The following is a 14,703-nucleotide window of genomic DNA, read 5'->3' on the forward strand; positions in this document are numbered from 1 at the left end:
AAGGTGTCCAACCCAAACCCTCCTCCTTCAGTGTGTGAGTGTGAGTGCGTGTGCATGTGTGTGTGCGTGCGTGTGTGTGTGTGTGACTGGTCTAATTTTGTCAACTCATTAAAAAACTTCAAAGTGTGTTAGGCAAGGGGTTTCAATCAAATAAAGCTGCAAGTGTTATCCAAAAGAACACATATTTATTTGACTAGACCTGATGAAAACAACAAAAGAAATAAAAATGAGAACTGCAATAGTTGAACACCAAGATTCCTCCGTGATCATTTTCTCAACCTGCTGCATCCCTTTTAGGGCTGCCTGAGCCTAACCTGGCTACTGTTGGGTGATGGCAGGGTACACCCTGGACAGGTTACAAGTTTGTTGCAGGGCCATGCAATCACACACACAAACCAAGGGGCTATTTAGAGTACTCAATCAACTTTTGAAGCATGTTTTTGGAGAGTGGAAGGAAACACAGGTGGAATGAACATACAAACTCCACACAGAAAGGCTCCAGCTGGAAGTTGAACCAGAGGTAAGAGCACTAACCACTGTGCCATCATATGATTGAGATGTGGGACAAGGCTGAGGATTCTAATATTTTTTTATATCACTGTGAGAGAAGAGTACATACAGCTTTCAAAAGCATCGCTATACAACAATTTCAAAGACTACATAAGCATAGATAACCTATACATTTCAGAAAACTATTAAAACAAGGTACATCAGACATCTCAACATACTGGAACTAGACCAACATCACGTAACCTAAGTCAAGCCCAAATTCTAAAGGCCCAGACACACTAAGCTTGGGTTATGATACTTTTAGAAAATGCAATGTTCACTCACCCCCCATGTTGTTGTTGCTAATAAATTAATAAAGTGTTTGTATGTTAGATGTTTTCCATGATCAAATCTCACATTAACTTCTAGGAATCCTGTCACTGAGTGTTGCTTTCTGATGTTACATTTCTAAAAACAATCTTTGTAGGACTTGATTTAGCCTTTGACTGTAAATGAGAACTGGACCAAGTGAAGCTCAAAATGACTTGCTTCTGGTTCCAATGAAATGAAATCAGTTCTGTTGTCATGTTGGAACTAGAAATTGTCAGTATGCAGTGATTGGTCCGAATGCGTCTAAGTCATCATTTCTATGGCAACCACTTTCACCAATCAATAGAAAGCTTGTTGGCTGTCCACAACCCTACCACTTGAAAGCTGGTTTGGGAGAATCTGTCACATGTTTCGAACGTTTGATGTGAGGCCACATACTTTTACTGAGGCATCGGATTGGTCAGTGTATAACTTGCACTACAGAAGAAATATATAGAAATGTCACGAAGAAAAGACTCAAATTAAACACACAATTTTTCAATACTGGCCAGTTTCATCACAAGAGTCTTTGGGTTATAGACCGGGCCAGTGCTCAATCTGCTGTTGTTCTGAAATGAGGTATCAGAGACGAGAACAAAAACACACAACTACACTGTTTTTGTAGTAACCAATGCAGTGCCACCCAGTTCTGTGGCAGGAAGTGGGACTCTGTGATCCAACATGGTGCTGCAGACAGGCACCGCTTGCCTTTCGGGGCCCCTGCACACCATCAGGTCTTCCTTCCACTTTGATCCTGTTTGGGCTTCAGCATGAAACTGAACTATTGTTAAGGGGGGCTCTGCTGAACTGTGAAACATCTCTGTCTGACCATTTGTTTTGGAGACTGGTGGATGAAAATTGGTCTTTGTTTTCTGTAGGAGTTCCAGTTCTGTTGCTCCATTTTCTGCAAAACAAATGGCAGATATTCATTAATACACCATCCTGTCAAATCATCTAATGGCTGAATTAACTCCTTTCAATTTTGTTTGTTGCCACGTGTGTATAAGATTGTGCACTTTTGCATGCAGAATGCTTCTTCTAATTTGTTTAAACAAGCTGCTCTCAGGGGTTCAGTAAATTCCAGGGAGATGTAGTGATAAGATGCCAACCTAACAATCCAGTGTAATTTTATATTTCTAAATATTCCACAGACAACATCAGTGGTTCTGTAACAATGCGTTTGGGAATGACAGCAAATAGGAATTGTAAACCTACAGCTGATGCTGACCAATAGAAATGGTTTCTAACTTTCGGCAAATGTAATCACAACAGATCTCCAAACTGCAAGTGGCCTTTAGATCAGTTGAAGGAACATGCAGAGGGCTTAAGGGAATGGGCTTCCACGGCAAAGCAGCTGGATCCAAGACATGCATCACCAGCTACAATGCAAAGTGCCAGATGCGGTGATATGAGTCATGCCATCACTAGACTCTAGTGTAGAGAAGACATTCTCTGGAGTGATCTTTGACAGGATCATAATGTCAAGTCTGCTGAACTTATGATTATGCTGTGTAGTTATTTTTCAGGAGCTAGGCTCAGCCTTTTAGGTATCAGAGGAAAAAAATAATTTCCTGTAAACACACCTAAATCTCTTGAAGCTGTTATGGCAGCAAAAGGTGGATTGACATATTTCAAATTCAACTTTATTTGTATAGCACTTTTCCTGCTACAAAGCATTTCAAAGTGCTTTCCATGATAAAATAGATCATACTAGGATGAAAGAAATAGTTTAATAGCACACATAGTAAACAAAATAAATAAAAACACATAAAAGCCCAACACACATACACATCCCACAAGTACAATCAAAAGAAATCTTACTAGTCATTAATAAAATAAAATCAAAACATGAAAAAAAAAAACCATGAAAATGTGTAAAAACTACATTATCTATGCTTTTTTTTAAACGTTTTTTCAGGCAGGCTTTTCCACAAGCGAGGCCCACAGTGATGAAATGTGGCCTCACCTTGGGCATTATTTCTGACCTTTGGGACCCCCAGCAGGCCTTCACCTGCGGACCTGAGGGCTCTGGGAGGGTCATAAACTAAAAGTAAATCTGATAAAAATGAAGGGACAATTCAATTTAATGATTTCAAAATTGGAGTAATGTAGTAGTGCATCAGTTTTGAACAAGCTGCAGCCGATTGATAGTATTATTCTTATGCCAGAAAGAAGAGCATTACAATAATCTATTCTAGATGTAATAAAAGTATGGATTAGTATTTCAGGACTGACTTGAAAAAAGCACAGCAGTCAGTCACTAGTATAAATATGTTTCAGTTGGTAAGTTCATGCCACTAGCAGTACTTCTGGTTGCATCTTTTCCATTAACCAGAGATAAAGAGTGTCATTCTGCATAAACATTTGCTAAGCTTTCACTTGCTAAATTTGGTCATTGAATAAACTCCTGCCGAGCTTTTACTCTAAAAGTTCTCTCTAACTTTATTGGCAAATGTGCAGATTTCAACTGACTCAAAAGTTTCTTTGTCCACCAGTCTGCTCTGTATTGCATTTTTGGTAAAGAAGAGTCAATGTATAGGTTCTTTGAGGCCTCATATGCTCTTCTCAACCAACGGATGTGTGCTGGAGCCAAAATAACTGGTAAGAGAGTTGTGCTGACCCATGGGAGGTCTATGAGAAGAGAACAGAAACTCTGGAGTTTCTAACAGTGATGAACGTCACACTTCATCACCTCCACAAGACTCTCAGAGGTTTGCTCTGCATGTCAGCACCCTTTCCTTTTAGGAAGACACATTGGCACTTAAAATACAACCTAAATATTTCGATGCAAGTTGTTATTTTTGCATTGCTTTACTTTTTAAACAAACTGTGACATAATTTTCCTAAAAGCTGTTGTATGTTCCATAGCATTCAAGTGAAAAGTGAAAAGTTTTTGTGCAAATTTCTGTGTGATGAACTTTAAAAGAAACAGTAAAATAATTATTTTTTTGCTCACCAGGGTTACTTCTGATTCTGCTTTTTCTTCTTAAAATGACACACCAAAGGGCCAGAATCACAAAGGACCCGATGATGACCGGGACCACACAAATCCACAGACTGGGGCTAAGCTCTAAAGGGGGGGGGGGGGGGGGGGGGTCACAAATATTTCATTAAGCACAGTTATCGTACAAAAATTAAAGAATTAGCAGTCAACTAACATGTTAATTTCTTTCTGGAATTTACTATATGCGATGATACTTACGGCTGGATTCCACCGGCTCGCTTAGACAGACCTTCAGGAGAATGTCCCAATTCTCTCCATCCGGACAGTTTCGCTTGTCCATGACAAAAGCAGGCTGACGACTGAGGAGGTCAGCTGCAGGGTTACCCTCCTCTGAACTAGTATTTGAGATTCAAACTGCAGAAAAGCAAAAAAGACACAGGAGGGATGTGATGGGAGGATTTCTGTCATGAATGTAAAAAAAATCAAACAGGTGTTTCAGTTCCTCATTTAGTCAGAAAGCGTGAATCCCTTCATGTGCCCCACTGGGGCTGAGACGCAGCGAGAAACAAGAGGTTATAACTTTATTTAAAGAAAAATACGGGTAAAGTATTGAATTATTTCTGAATTTTTTTTGAATGTACAAATAACTAAGTTTGAGGCCAGGAAAGTTGTGAATGAAGGTACATTTACTCCAACTGTCCACCTGGGTTGTGCAGACAAGAATCCAATACATTTATTTTAGTTTCTATACTAAATAGGCCATGGACAAAAATATGTCCATCTTCTGCTTTCAGGGACAGTCACGGTGGAACACAGGAGAAGAACAACACATTGGAATTTATAGGCATTTGTTAATTCATTTTTTAAATCATTTGAAAACAGAGCCTTTGGGGTTGGAAACCACAAGGAAAATAAGGTAACACTAAACAACAAGGGATAAAAAAATGAACAAATGAAATCAAACAAGAACCATAGAATAATTATCACTCACCTTTAAGTGATAGCTTGAGAGACGAACCAAAAGCAACTGAAATGAACTGTTAACTTCAGTCAGTGACACAACTGTTCATTCATGTGGTATGAAAGAGGGCACAACTTACCACCTTCTACCGATGATTCACAGTCCACAGATCATAGCTCTCATGTTCATACAGACTGTTTAGATTGATGGGGGACAGGTTATAGGGGGCAGTGTGGCTTGTTACAAAATATTTCTTCACGGCACTCTCTTGTCCCCGGTTGATGCCCCTTGGTGGTAGCTGTCCGGTAATCATACCACCTCTTAAAAAAAGCCCTTAAGCGACCAGTGTAACCCTTGTGCTATCCTAGGCACTTTAACATTGGGAGTTGGGTCATCTAGACCCACTAGACAGTGCGTCAAACCTTTTTTCTTCAATGATTTGTGATCTTCACTGGTGTCCATTGATTACATGAAATCTTTCCACCTTTATTCACCTTTGTCATGGTAGGAATGACACGTCAAAGTAAGGGTGGGGTCACCTAAGATAGCACAAGGGTTAAATGAATACAAAACAGGACAATGGAAATCAATAAATGAAAGAAGGAAAACAATGTGAAGGATCAGAGGTGTAGACAAAAGCTAATGAAGGAGTCTAGAGAAGGCCTTGGAGAGGATGCAAGAAGGTCTGGGGAAACTGCCTTTCCCTGACCTGAAAGCACATGGCAGCCCCCCTGGTATAACTGGATGAGGCCTCAGTGGACATCGAGGCCTGAACCGTGAGGATTGTACTCCTGGATTTAGTTTGTGTTTCTCGGTTTTGATCTTTTTTTGCTTTGAGTTATTCCTTGGTCAGTCACACCAGGTTAATGTTGATCATGATTCACACCTTTAGTCATTTAGTAAATTACCCTCTGCATATTTAACCCTGGTGCTATCCTAGGCACTTTAACATTGGGAGTGGGGTCATCTGGACCCCACAAGACAGTGCACAAAACCTTTTCTTCAATGATTAGTGATCTTCATTGGTGTCCATGGATTACATGAAATCCTTTTCACCTTTATCCACCTTTGTCATGGAATGGATAACACATTAATGTAAGGATTGGGTCATCTGGACCTCATAGGATAGTACAAGGGTTAAGTTCCTCTTTTTTTGCTGCCGTTTGTTTTGTCAAGTTGAAGTTTATTTATTGAATGTTTAAGTTTCTACTACCAAGCGCAGTCTCCTGCATCTTGCATCCTACACTGCCGGTTCCTGACACTAGATGTCACAGTTTGGACTGCTGCCCTCCCTTTACCTGGCTCTGGATAGGCAGAAGAGGGATTGATGGATGTTTTCCTCTTTAAAAATCAGCTCCTAAGTATTATAATTTTAATCTTATTAAAGAGCATGGGATTTGTTTGATGCAAATGACTGATCTTAACAATCTAGAATTAAAAGAACTGAGAATCATAAAATATCAAAAATGTAGCTCATCTGTAAAGCCTTCAATTGTCCACTTAGGTTTACACTGCAGAGGAAATTTTCATTCAAGCTAACATTTGAGACAGTAATGACTGATTAAAAAAAGATGACTATACACTATTTTAACTGTCACTTATGTTTGGCAGAAAGGAAGCTCTAGGCTTAATTTAACTTGTGCTGCTGCCCTCTCACCTCATTTCATCTTTGGTTGTGTCATCAGAGTGGAAGTGGGGGTAATGATCATAATCTATATATCATGACTTTTGTTCAAACAAATTTTAGGGTTGCTGTTCATAAACTGAGAAATTCTATGTTCACATTTTGCCATTGAATACAAGTACCATCGCTTAATCACCTCTTTTAAACAAGTTCTTCAATTGAATTTAACATCTTAAATAAGAACAAAACTATATCACCCAGAATACCTCCTTCTTAAATGCAAAAAAGGAACTAAAGTAGTTATTTACAAGGTATTTCAAAAAAGACATAAAAACAGAATTCAGAGAATCAAAACCCCGAAGGTAAAAAAGTTTCAAGCAGAGGGGTTGCAAATCATTGCAAATTTGCTAACTTTCATACCTTAAAGAACACTGAAGTTTTTTTTATAAATATTTATTGACATAAAACAGTTTTTCATTGAAAAGAAACACAAAACCTGAGATAATTTCAATTTTGCACATTGCAGGGATTGATTGTCAACAATCTCATTGGCAGAGAATGAACACCTGAGAATGACATCACACTATTTCATTCACATGTTTGCGTAAAATAAAGCATTAATGTGTTGAAAACAGAAATTAAATGACAGTAAAAAATCTTCAAGTGTTTTGATTCTATTACTGAAATCAATACAGTCCAGAACGCTGCACCAGTGTACAAGACCGATTCTTGTCAGGCACAGAAGCAGCACTGCAGAACAGATCAGACATGGCCCACTATTCACTCCACTACAGTCATCTGTATGACCAGGATGGAAACAGGAAGTCTTTGATGGAAAGACATGGAAAAAATAAACTATTCCACAGAAATGCCACACAAGGGGACAGCTGAATGGAAAGCTTTCTGGTCCAAGAGATGGATCAGAACTGTTTCATACATGCTGTATGCCTCAAGCAGAAGCAGTGATTCTGGGCCTTTAGTGTCAGTCTTAAGGACAGGTATGTCATTCGCAAAATCAAATTCTGATTCCAGTTTGATTCCAATCGGATTGTTCAGGTCAGGGCCTGTGAGCCTGACAGCTCATCATGGTTTGAACATAAGTGGCTTCATTGTCACAAAAGTGAAGTTGTAGAACCTCGGCAGGCCCTGGTGACTGATGCTGCTGAATTTGTCCCAGTAAAATGGTGGGAGGCCATCCTGTGTGGTTGGACCGTTCACCGCCTCCGCAGTAAAATCTCCTGCCATGAAGAAATCTGTCACCTGGAAGGAGAGCAGCCCAGGAGAAAGTTAAAATCTGAGCATTGATAAAAGTATGGTGTGTTACAAAACCAATGCCAGTCTGATCAGGGAGTACCTTGGAATCATAGCACCCATCTGGAGAAGATTTCCCAGATTTAAGGTCATTACGGCAGCAGATACTCTTGCAGGGGTCGCCCTTGGAGTAAGGATCCTTCTTATAGTCTGAAAGCAAAAATGAGCTCTTAACTATAACAAAAAAACAAGAATATTTGACTGTTTTATTGCAAAAGAATAAGTTATTACCATTAAATCTCATTATGTGCTTCAAGGAGTCCAGATCTTTGACAGCAGCCTGGTCACGGCGGAAAATCTTGGCCCTGGGACACAGATCATAGGAGAAATCCTCTCCGTACTCTTTCCACATTTCGACATAACCACTGAGTGTGTAGATGCTCCTGTGGAAGGGAATGTTGTAGGATGGCCAGTAACCTGGGACAAAAGAAACAGAGGGACAGTGAGGGGGGGAACGTCAGGGTGAGAGAGCAGCAGGTATGCTTGCTACCTCTGCGCAGAGCCTGGGTCTGGTCTGAATATTCCACCAAGCTGGGGATCTGCTCCACCACTGTCAGAGCACCGTCATCCAGGCTGTGGCCCAGCTTCACTTTGCTTCTGTCCAGCACCATGTACTGGTTGTTGTAGGTGCCTGCAGGTGGTTAAGAGAGTTTTTGCTCTTAATTCCCACAAAAAAATCCTAATCAGCTTTTTTTTGGTATATTCTTTAATAAATTTGTGAAAAACTACATGCAGAAGGACAGAATGTCCTTGGAGTTAAAAATATATTTTTCTTGTTTAACTTTTTAACACGATAAAGATGATGACTGCTAAGGCCACACAGACCAGAGTTGTACTTGGAGAAGGTTTTGGCCCATTCCTCTCCCGTTCGCGCTAAACTGTGGGCGAGCCGGACCCTCTGCCAGGCCAGTAGGCTTTTAGGAGTGACGGTGTCAAACAGAGAAGAATTAAAGACGTTGTTGGTCGTCTGAGTCATCATCAGACCACTGCCAAGGAGGTAGAAATCATCTAGAGACACCAGGAAACCTGAGAACACAATCTAAAGTCAGATATGAAGGGTTTTATAATTCCTCAGGAAGAAGGCAGAGCCAGGAGTTCTTAGCCTATGGACCGGGGTAGCTGCTGAAGGAGAGTTTTCCTGTGGCTGTATGAGGCTCAGAGATGTGGAAATCCCAGTGTTTGTAGATCCGCATGGTGGCAGCATATGTGTACCAACTGGAATGAGCAAACAGGAGGTTCTCAAAGCCTGGCAGCATCTGGGGGGAAGAACAGGAACCATTACAGAGAACCTAAAGTTCAGGAGTTATGGAAAAAATAAATGTGCTCAAATTAAAAAAAAAAAAAAATTGTAACTCAGTCTGAGCCATTGAGTCGTTGTACTGGGCTGAGTACCGGTAAGTGTGACGTCACACTCAGAAAACTACTTTTGCTAAGTCAGTTCAGTCGCCATTATTTCGTGATACGAACGCTGCCATGTTGGAGCCAGACGTCAGTAAAGTGATTGGTCTGAATTGGTCTGAATCATCATTACTATGGCAACCACTCTCGTCAATCAGGAGTGAGCTTGTTGGAAATCCACACCCCTAACAATGAAAGTGCGACTCAGGAAAATCTATCAATCAAATGTTTTGAACGTTCGACTTGAGAAAGTATACTTTCATTGAGGCGTCTGATTGGTCAGTTTATAACTTGAATAACTTACACTACAGAGAAAAATGTCATGAAAAAGATGATGATTACCAAGAACATATTAAAAAAGGAATGGCTATTCTGACAAACAGAATGCCTGGGTAATAGCAATAGCTGTTTATTTCGTAATAGAAGTCTATGGGATTTTGACTCTTTGAACCAACGGCTACTTCCTGCTTGGAACATGAGGAGGGAGTTCTTAAAGTCCTGTTCCCATATGCAGGAAATGTTCTGAGCGAGGCTTTTATTTATTTTACACAGATATCTGAGGATTTTTTAATAACCTTATCACTTTTACATTACATCCATCCATTTTAAACCCATCTTGTCCCTTTCTGGGTCACGGGGCTGCTAGAGCCTATCTTTTGGGCAAAGGTAGGGGACACCCTGGACAGGATGCCAGTCTGTTGCATGGCCACAAATCATACACCCATGCACAAACACATTCACACCTAGGGACATATTAGAGTGACCAATTAACCTATGAAGCACGTTTTTGGATGGTGTGAAGCCGGGGGGCTTAGAGAAAACCCACACATGCATCGGGAGAACATGCAAACTCCACACAGAAACGTTTGATGATTCTTTTTTTTGCAGTGACGAAACATCATCCATATCTATCTGGATTCATGTGGTTTTTGTTTGTTCTTTGGGTCAAAATCCGCACTAAAAGCAATAAAGGGATAACAAAGAACAAAGTCTACAAACATCAATACAGAAAAACACAGATAAACACCTGAAAAACTCACAATCCCAGAAGTGAAACATAAAAAAAACACTTGAATCTCATCATGTGATGTTATAAGTAAATCATTTCAGAGCATGTCTGTGACATCTAGCCATATTTCTCTCAGTTTTATTGTTTTTGAAATGAAGCTAGTGTAGTTGTCAGCTTTGTACTTCTTGAAGCACTGTCATGAACAACATTGTAGACAGTTTATAAAACTGTTTAACGTTTCATCCAAGATTTTCATTTAAACGGTTGTTGTCAAACATGTAGTGAGCTGCTCTGTAAAGAGCATTCACAACCTATTTAACCGCATAGAGAGTTCTCTGATTAAGTTTGTGACGGTACTCTGCAGGTCATTTAATTGAATGTTTTAGGTCAAATTAACACCATTTTTGTTTTGTTTGTAGTTTTTAAATAATTGGCCACAAAAGATGCCAAAAGGCTGATAAAATATATCTATTAAAATGTGCACCCTTAAAACTAGAGGCTAGAAGAAGCTTTTTAATGTTGATCAAAAAGGCATGTAAAAGTAAGCAGTAATAAAAAAAGTAGTAAAAACAAAAAAAGAAATGAAACTGCACATTTATTTGCCTTATTTTAAAAATGCATTTAAGATGTGGAGCAGCACACTGGATCCTGCGGTAAAGTCCTTCTGTGTGAAAACATTCTTGTCTCAGCAGATTTTTCTTTTTAGCTCTCTCACCTTAATAAGTGCAGAGCAGTGCCCCATCCCCGGCAGTTTGAAGTCCCGCAGCAGAGGTTTGGAGTCAGGGACCAAGGCTGGGATTAGATCCAGCAGGTCTCCGACTGCATTTAGAAACTGGATGTCAAACAGCGATAGCGGCTGCAGAGACAAAAGCCAGACGAGCAGCAGCTCTGAAATGGGGAAGCTGTTGGCATTTAAAAAAGAAAGCCACAAACACATGATAAAGAGCATCTAATATGGTAAAAAATCAAACCAGAAGAAATGGGACAAGTCTGTAAAAGAGGCTGTTAGGATTATTAAATGTTTATTTCTAAAATGGAAAAGCTCTCACTTTTTTGCCTTGCTTCTTGGCCCAAGCTGCCGCGCCCGCTTGCAGCCCGTCTATCTGGGCCATGATGAAGCCGGCGTGTTTCCACAGAGGATCAGAGCTCTGATTCAGTTTCACCTGCTGTCTGACCCAAGAGTCCTGGTTCCTACAACCACAGGCACACTTCCTGGTTATTGGTTATCAGTTAAACAAAAAAAAGGAATCAATCCTTGTAGAACCAAGAACATGCTTTAAAGTTATGAAAAACTGGGGAGTGAGAGCTTTTTAAAAGCATTACAGTAGCTAGATAAAAGCAAATAATGGATCCAAATCAATACTTTTTACTAGCAACACAAATCGGTGCTGACTAAACCGGTTTGTTGAAACTGTAAAATGTTTTTCATTGATCAGATTAAGTCAAGTGAGCAGTTCTTTGGAAAGAGGAAATGATACTGGAAGACATTTGAGACTGCTTTACTGCAAACTCACTCCATGAAGGTCTTCACTGGGTCCAGGACCTTTGGGTCCTTGACCAGCTGCGGGTACATGTTGGTGTAGTGGTCCATCATCTGTCTGAGGAAGAACAGTATGTGAGAACACTAACCGAAGGAATCAAGAAGTAAAAAGTACTACATCTACATCTCAGTTAGTTTCATTACATTTCTTGAATCTGTCTTCACCTGTAAAAGGAACCCAAAGAAATGCAACTGGCATGATGCTTACTGAGCAGTGAGGAAACCTTCCAGGTATCCAGCCAGGAAAAAGGTGATCTCGTCATCTTCTGGGGTCTTTCCATATCCGGCACGGATCTCCAGGATACTCCAGCCGGAGGTGGATAGGGTGTTGTTCAGGTAGCCGTAAGCATCCCCTTCTGTCTCCAGAACTCCCTCTTTCAGCAAAACTAGCTTGTGCTGAGCGTCCCAGTACACAGTAGCTGCTGTTAACTCTGGAAAAAATATGGAATCAGTATCTAGAAAACACTAATAGAAATGCACGAATTAACAATTTATCTTAGAAAAAAAAGTTGAGCTAACTGGACATCTTAAAAAAGTTGATATTGATTGTTTAATCTTCAGTAAAACATTAGTTTGAAAAGCATCTTTCCTTTGCTTAAAACATTAACAATAATAATATTATAAGGTGAGATTAAAACTAAATTACTTTTTAAAAATCACGTCTAGTATCTGGATTTTTATGCATAGCTACTAGTAAAAGAGAAAGTTAAAAGTTGTTTGGGGATTACCCTTCTTTTTGGCTCAACAAGCTAAACTTTAAATCACAACAAAGTAAACTTAGTTAAAGCAATTGTTTGTTTGAACTCTTTTTTAAACTAACATAATCTGTAAACTATTATTGCACGAATAGCCAAGATCTTCTCAGAATTGTCCCACTTACTTTGAGAAGAAGCGAAGGTCGCAATCACATGAAGTAAAAGAAAGACTTCCAGCTTCATTGTGGAATAAAGAGGTAAAAGTCGAAGGACATGCAAAGAAGAAGGCTAAGGCTGGAGCAGCACGGAGAAACTGATATTTAGCAAGGGGCTAAAATGAAAACCAAATGTTATATTACAGAAGGAAAGTTTCAGGAAGCCCCTGAGTCACGGGAGCAGAACAGGTCCTGATTGGCTGCCAGTCGGGAAGAGGAACAACACTGAGCGAAAACGGAAATTTCTGATCTCGTATAAGGCGATTTAAGTAGGAATCTAACAGAGCAAACGCATTTTCGGAAAAACAGATACACGGTCTTGGATAAAAGAAAAACACACATCCACCCCAGATGGGACTCGAACCCACAATCCCTGGCTTAGGAGGCCAGTGCCTTATCCATTAGGCCACTGGGGCTCGACGTTCAGTAAATGGGGAAAAATAGATTTAAAAATATAAAAACAATGATTGACTTGAATATTATGATGGGGCAGCCAGACGTAGAAGCACATTTTAAAAAAAATTGTATACCGGTACTGAAAATATAGAAAGGTCAGGTAAAACGCTATCTTTCAGGGTAATTTTTGAAAATTATTTAGTAACTTATGAGAGCAAAACCAATTGAAAAAAAAAATATTCACTAGTAGCTGTTAAAAAGGACCAAGGGTACCAAAACTTTAACCGACATAACCACAATGTAAAGACCACTGGGAAGGCTTTTAAAATTGCACAAAGATGATCAGAGTGGGTCTTCAAAAGGCAGCACAGCTATTTTCCTAAAATGACCACTGGGGGGCAGCACGGCGGTCGATACTCAAGAGAGCACCAGGCAGACAGGTTTATTCAACAGCAGTGTTCTTCAGTGCCTTGAGAGGCTGACTGTGTATTTCTTTGTCAATGTATACTTGCACATTATTTTTGTATTCAAACTGCCAAATAATGTGATAGAAGAACTGAACAAAACTAATGTGTGGCCCAAAGATAAATGAAGAGTGATGGTTTTTGGTCCTTACTACCAATGTAAATGTTTCCCTCATTTGTGTGATCCATTCTGTCAAATGTTGTTGTGGTATATTTCATTTAAGATTTTTGCACTGCAAACATCCAGTGGTGAGTGTTTCTTGTTCCATCACATTTAAAACTATGTGTTGAGTGCATTTGTCAAAACCGTGGTCAAAACCCACAAAGGAAGCAAAGTAGCCTATCTATACTGCTCATGTGTTTACAAAGTACACCGTTACTTCCAATTCATTTGTACTTATATGTTCTCTTCCAGGGGTAAATTATAACAAAACAAACTTGCAATTAGGCTTGATTTAGCAGCAACAGCACTAAGAATCAGCCATTTTTTAGTGCATATTTTTCAGGCTTAAGTTCAGTTTGGTTCAAGTGGAGCTTGCTTAGAAAATGTTACCTTTTTACCAGTCTGTTTATGCCATTCAACATTTGTACTACCTGTCTAAACTACCAGGTAACAAAACAATGAGTTTCAAAACAACTGTTGCAGTCATGGGGTACAGTATAGTACTTTTTGAATTTCACATAAAAATTGGGCTAGAAATGTGAGAAGAAGAAGAACATTGCACAATATTTAAGTTTAAGATAAATATATATATTTTTATAAATTAGTTCTAAGAGAGATGTGTGGTAATATTTCTGTAGTTTAGGAAATCATAAAATTTTCAATTAGAACTCAGAAAGTCGATACTACCTTTGCATTGACATTGGTGATCTGCAATTAAGTTGGCGGTACTAAACAATTTCATGTTTAAACAACTTTTGAAATGTAATATTTTCACTTAGTTTATGCCTTTTACCTTAATGATAAAAGCATAAAACATGAATGTGTCTAGTCCAATTTTTCAAATATTTTTCCATCATGCAGCCTACTAAATAAGAACCACCTAAATTGGCAATATTTCAGATGAAAATGACAAAATTCATAATATTTTTTCCAAAGTTAGAGTGAAAGCAGAACAGAAAAGTCAGACAATGACATTATTCATCAAATGTGTGTCAAATAACAATTAATTAATGTTATTGTAAATCAATCAGTCACAGCCGAACTAATAAAGCAATGTTTCCATTCTATAAATAAAAAAAAAAAATGTTTCCATTAACTGTATCAATCCCCTCATTTCACCAACGC

General features: G+C 39.2%; 1 protein-coding gene, 1 long non-coding RNA gene and 1 other non-coding gene across 3 annotated transcripts; all 3 read right to left on the minus strand.

The window, feature by feature from the left end:
• Positions 1–168: 168 nt before the first annotated feature.
• LOC111947809 lies at positions 169–4,221 on the minus strand. Its single transcript, XR_002873743.1, has 3 exons — positions 4,061–4,221; positions 3,815–3,928; positions 169–1,762 (listed from the first exon to the last, which is right to left on the minus strand). It is a non-coding gene; the product is annotated as an uncharacterized LOC111947809 (long non-coding RNA).
• Positions 4,222–6,828: 2,607 nt separating this feature from the next.
• Positions 6,829–12,781, minus strand: plbd1 (phospholipase B domain containing 1). Its single transcript, XM_004071780.3, has 11 exons — positions 12,526–12,781; positions 11,854–12,076; positions 11,620–11,703; positions 11,155–11,296; positions 10,821–10,961; positions 8,810–8,954; positions 8,524–8,724; positions 8,189–8,329; positions 7,930–8,115; positions 7,742–7,848; positions 6,829–7,647 (listed from the first exon to the last, which is right to left on the minus strand). Exons 1-11 carry the CDS (start codon positions 12,581–12,583, stop codon positions 7,471–7,473), a joined length of 1,605 nt encoding a protein of 534 aa, XP_004071828.1. The 5' UTR covers positions 12,584–12,781; the 3' UTR covers positions 6,829–7,470.
• A 117-nt stretch (positions 12,782–12,898) lies between these two features.
• trnar-ccu lies at positions 12,899–12,971 on the minus strand. Its single transcript has one exon. It is a non-coding gene; the product is annotated as a tRNA-Arg (tRNA).
• Between the last annotated feature and the right edge of the window lie 1,732 nt (positions 12,972–14,703).

Source organism: Oryzias latipes, chromosome 8 (genome assembly GCF_002234675.1).
Source record: "Oryzias latipes chromosome 8, ASM223467v1".
NCBI classification, from domain to species: domain Eukaryota; kingdom Metazoa; phylum Chordata; class Actinopteri; order Beloniformes; family Adrianichthyidae; genus Oryzias; species Oryzias latipes.

Coding starts and splice junctions, on each gene's coding strand:
- plbd1 (XM_004071780.3), bottom strand. CDS start 12,583: ATGAAGCTGGAAGTCTTTCTTTTACTTCATGTGATTGCGACCTTCGCT. Junction 11,297..11,619: donor CCAGTGAAGACCTTCATGGA/GTGAGTTTGCAG, acceptor CTGTGGTTGTAG/GAACCAGGACTCTTGGGTCA. Junction 8,955..10,820: donor ACTGCTCTGCACTTATTAAG/GTGAGAGAGCTA, acceptor TCTTCCCCCCAG/ATGCTGCCAGGCTTTGAGAA.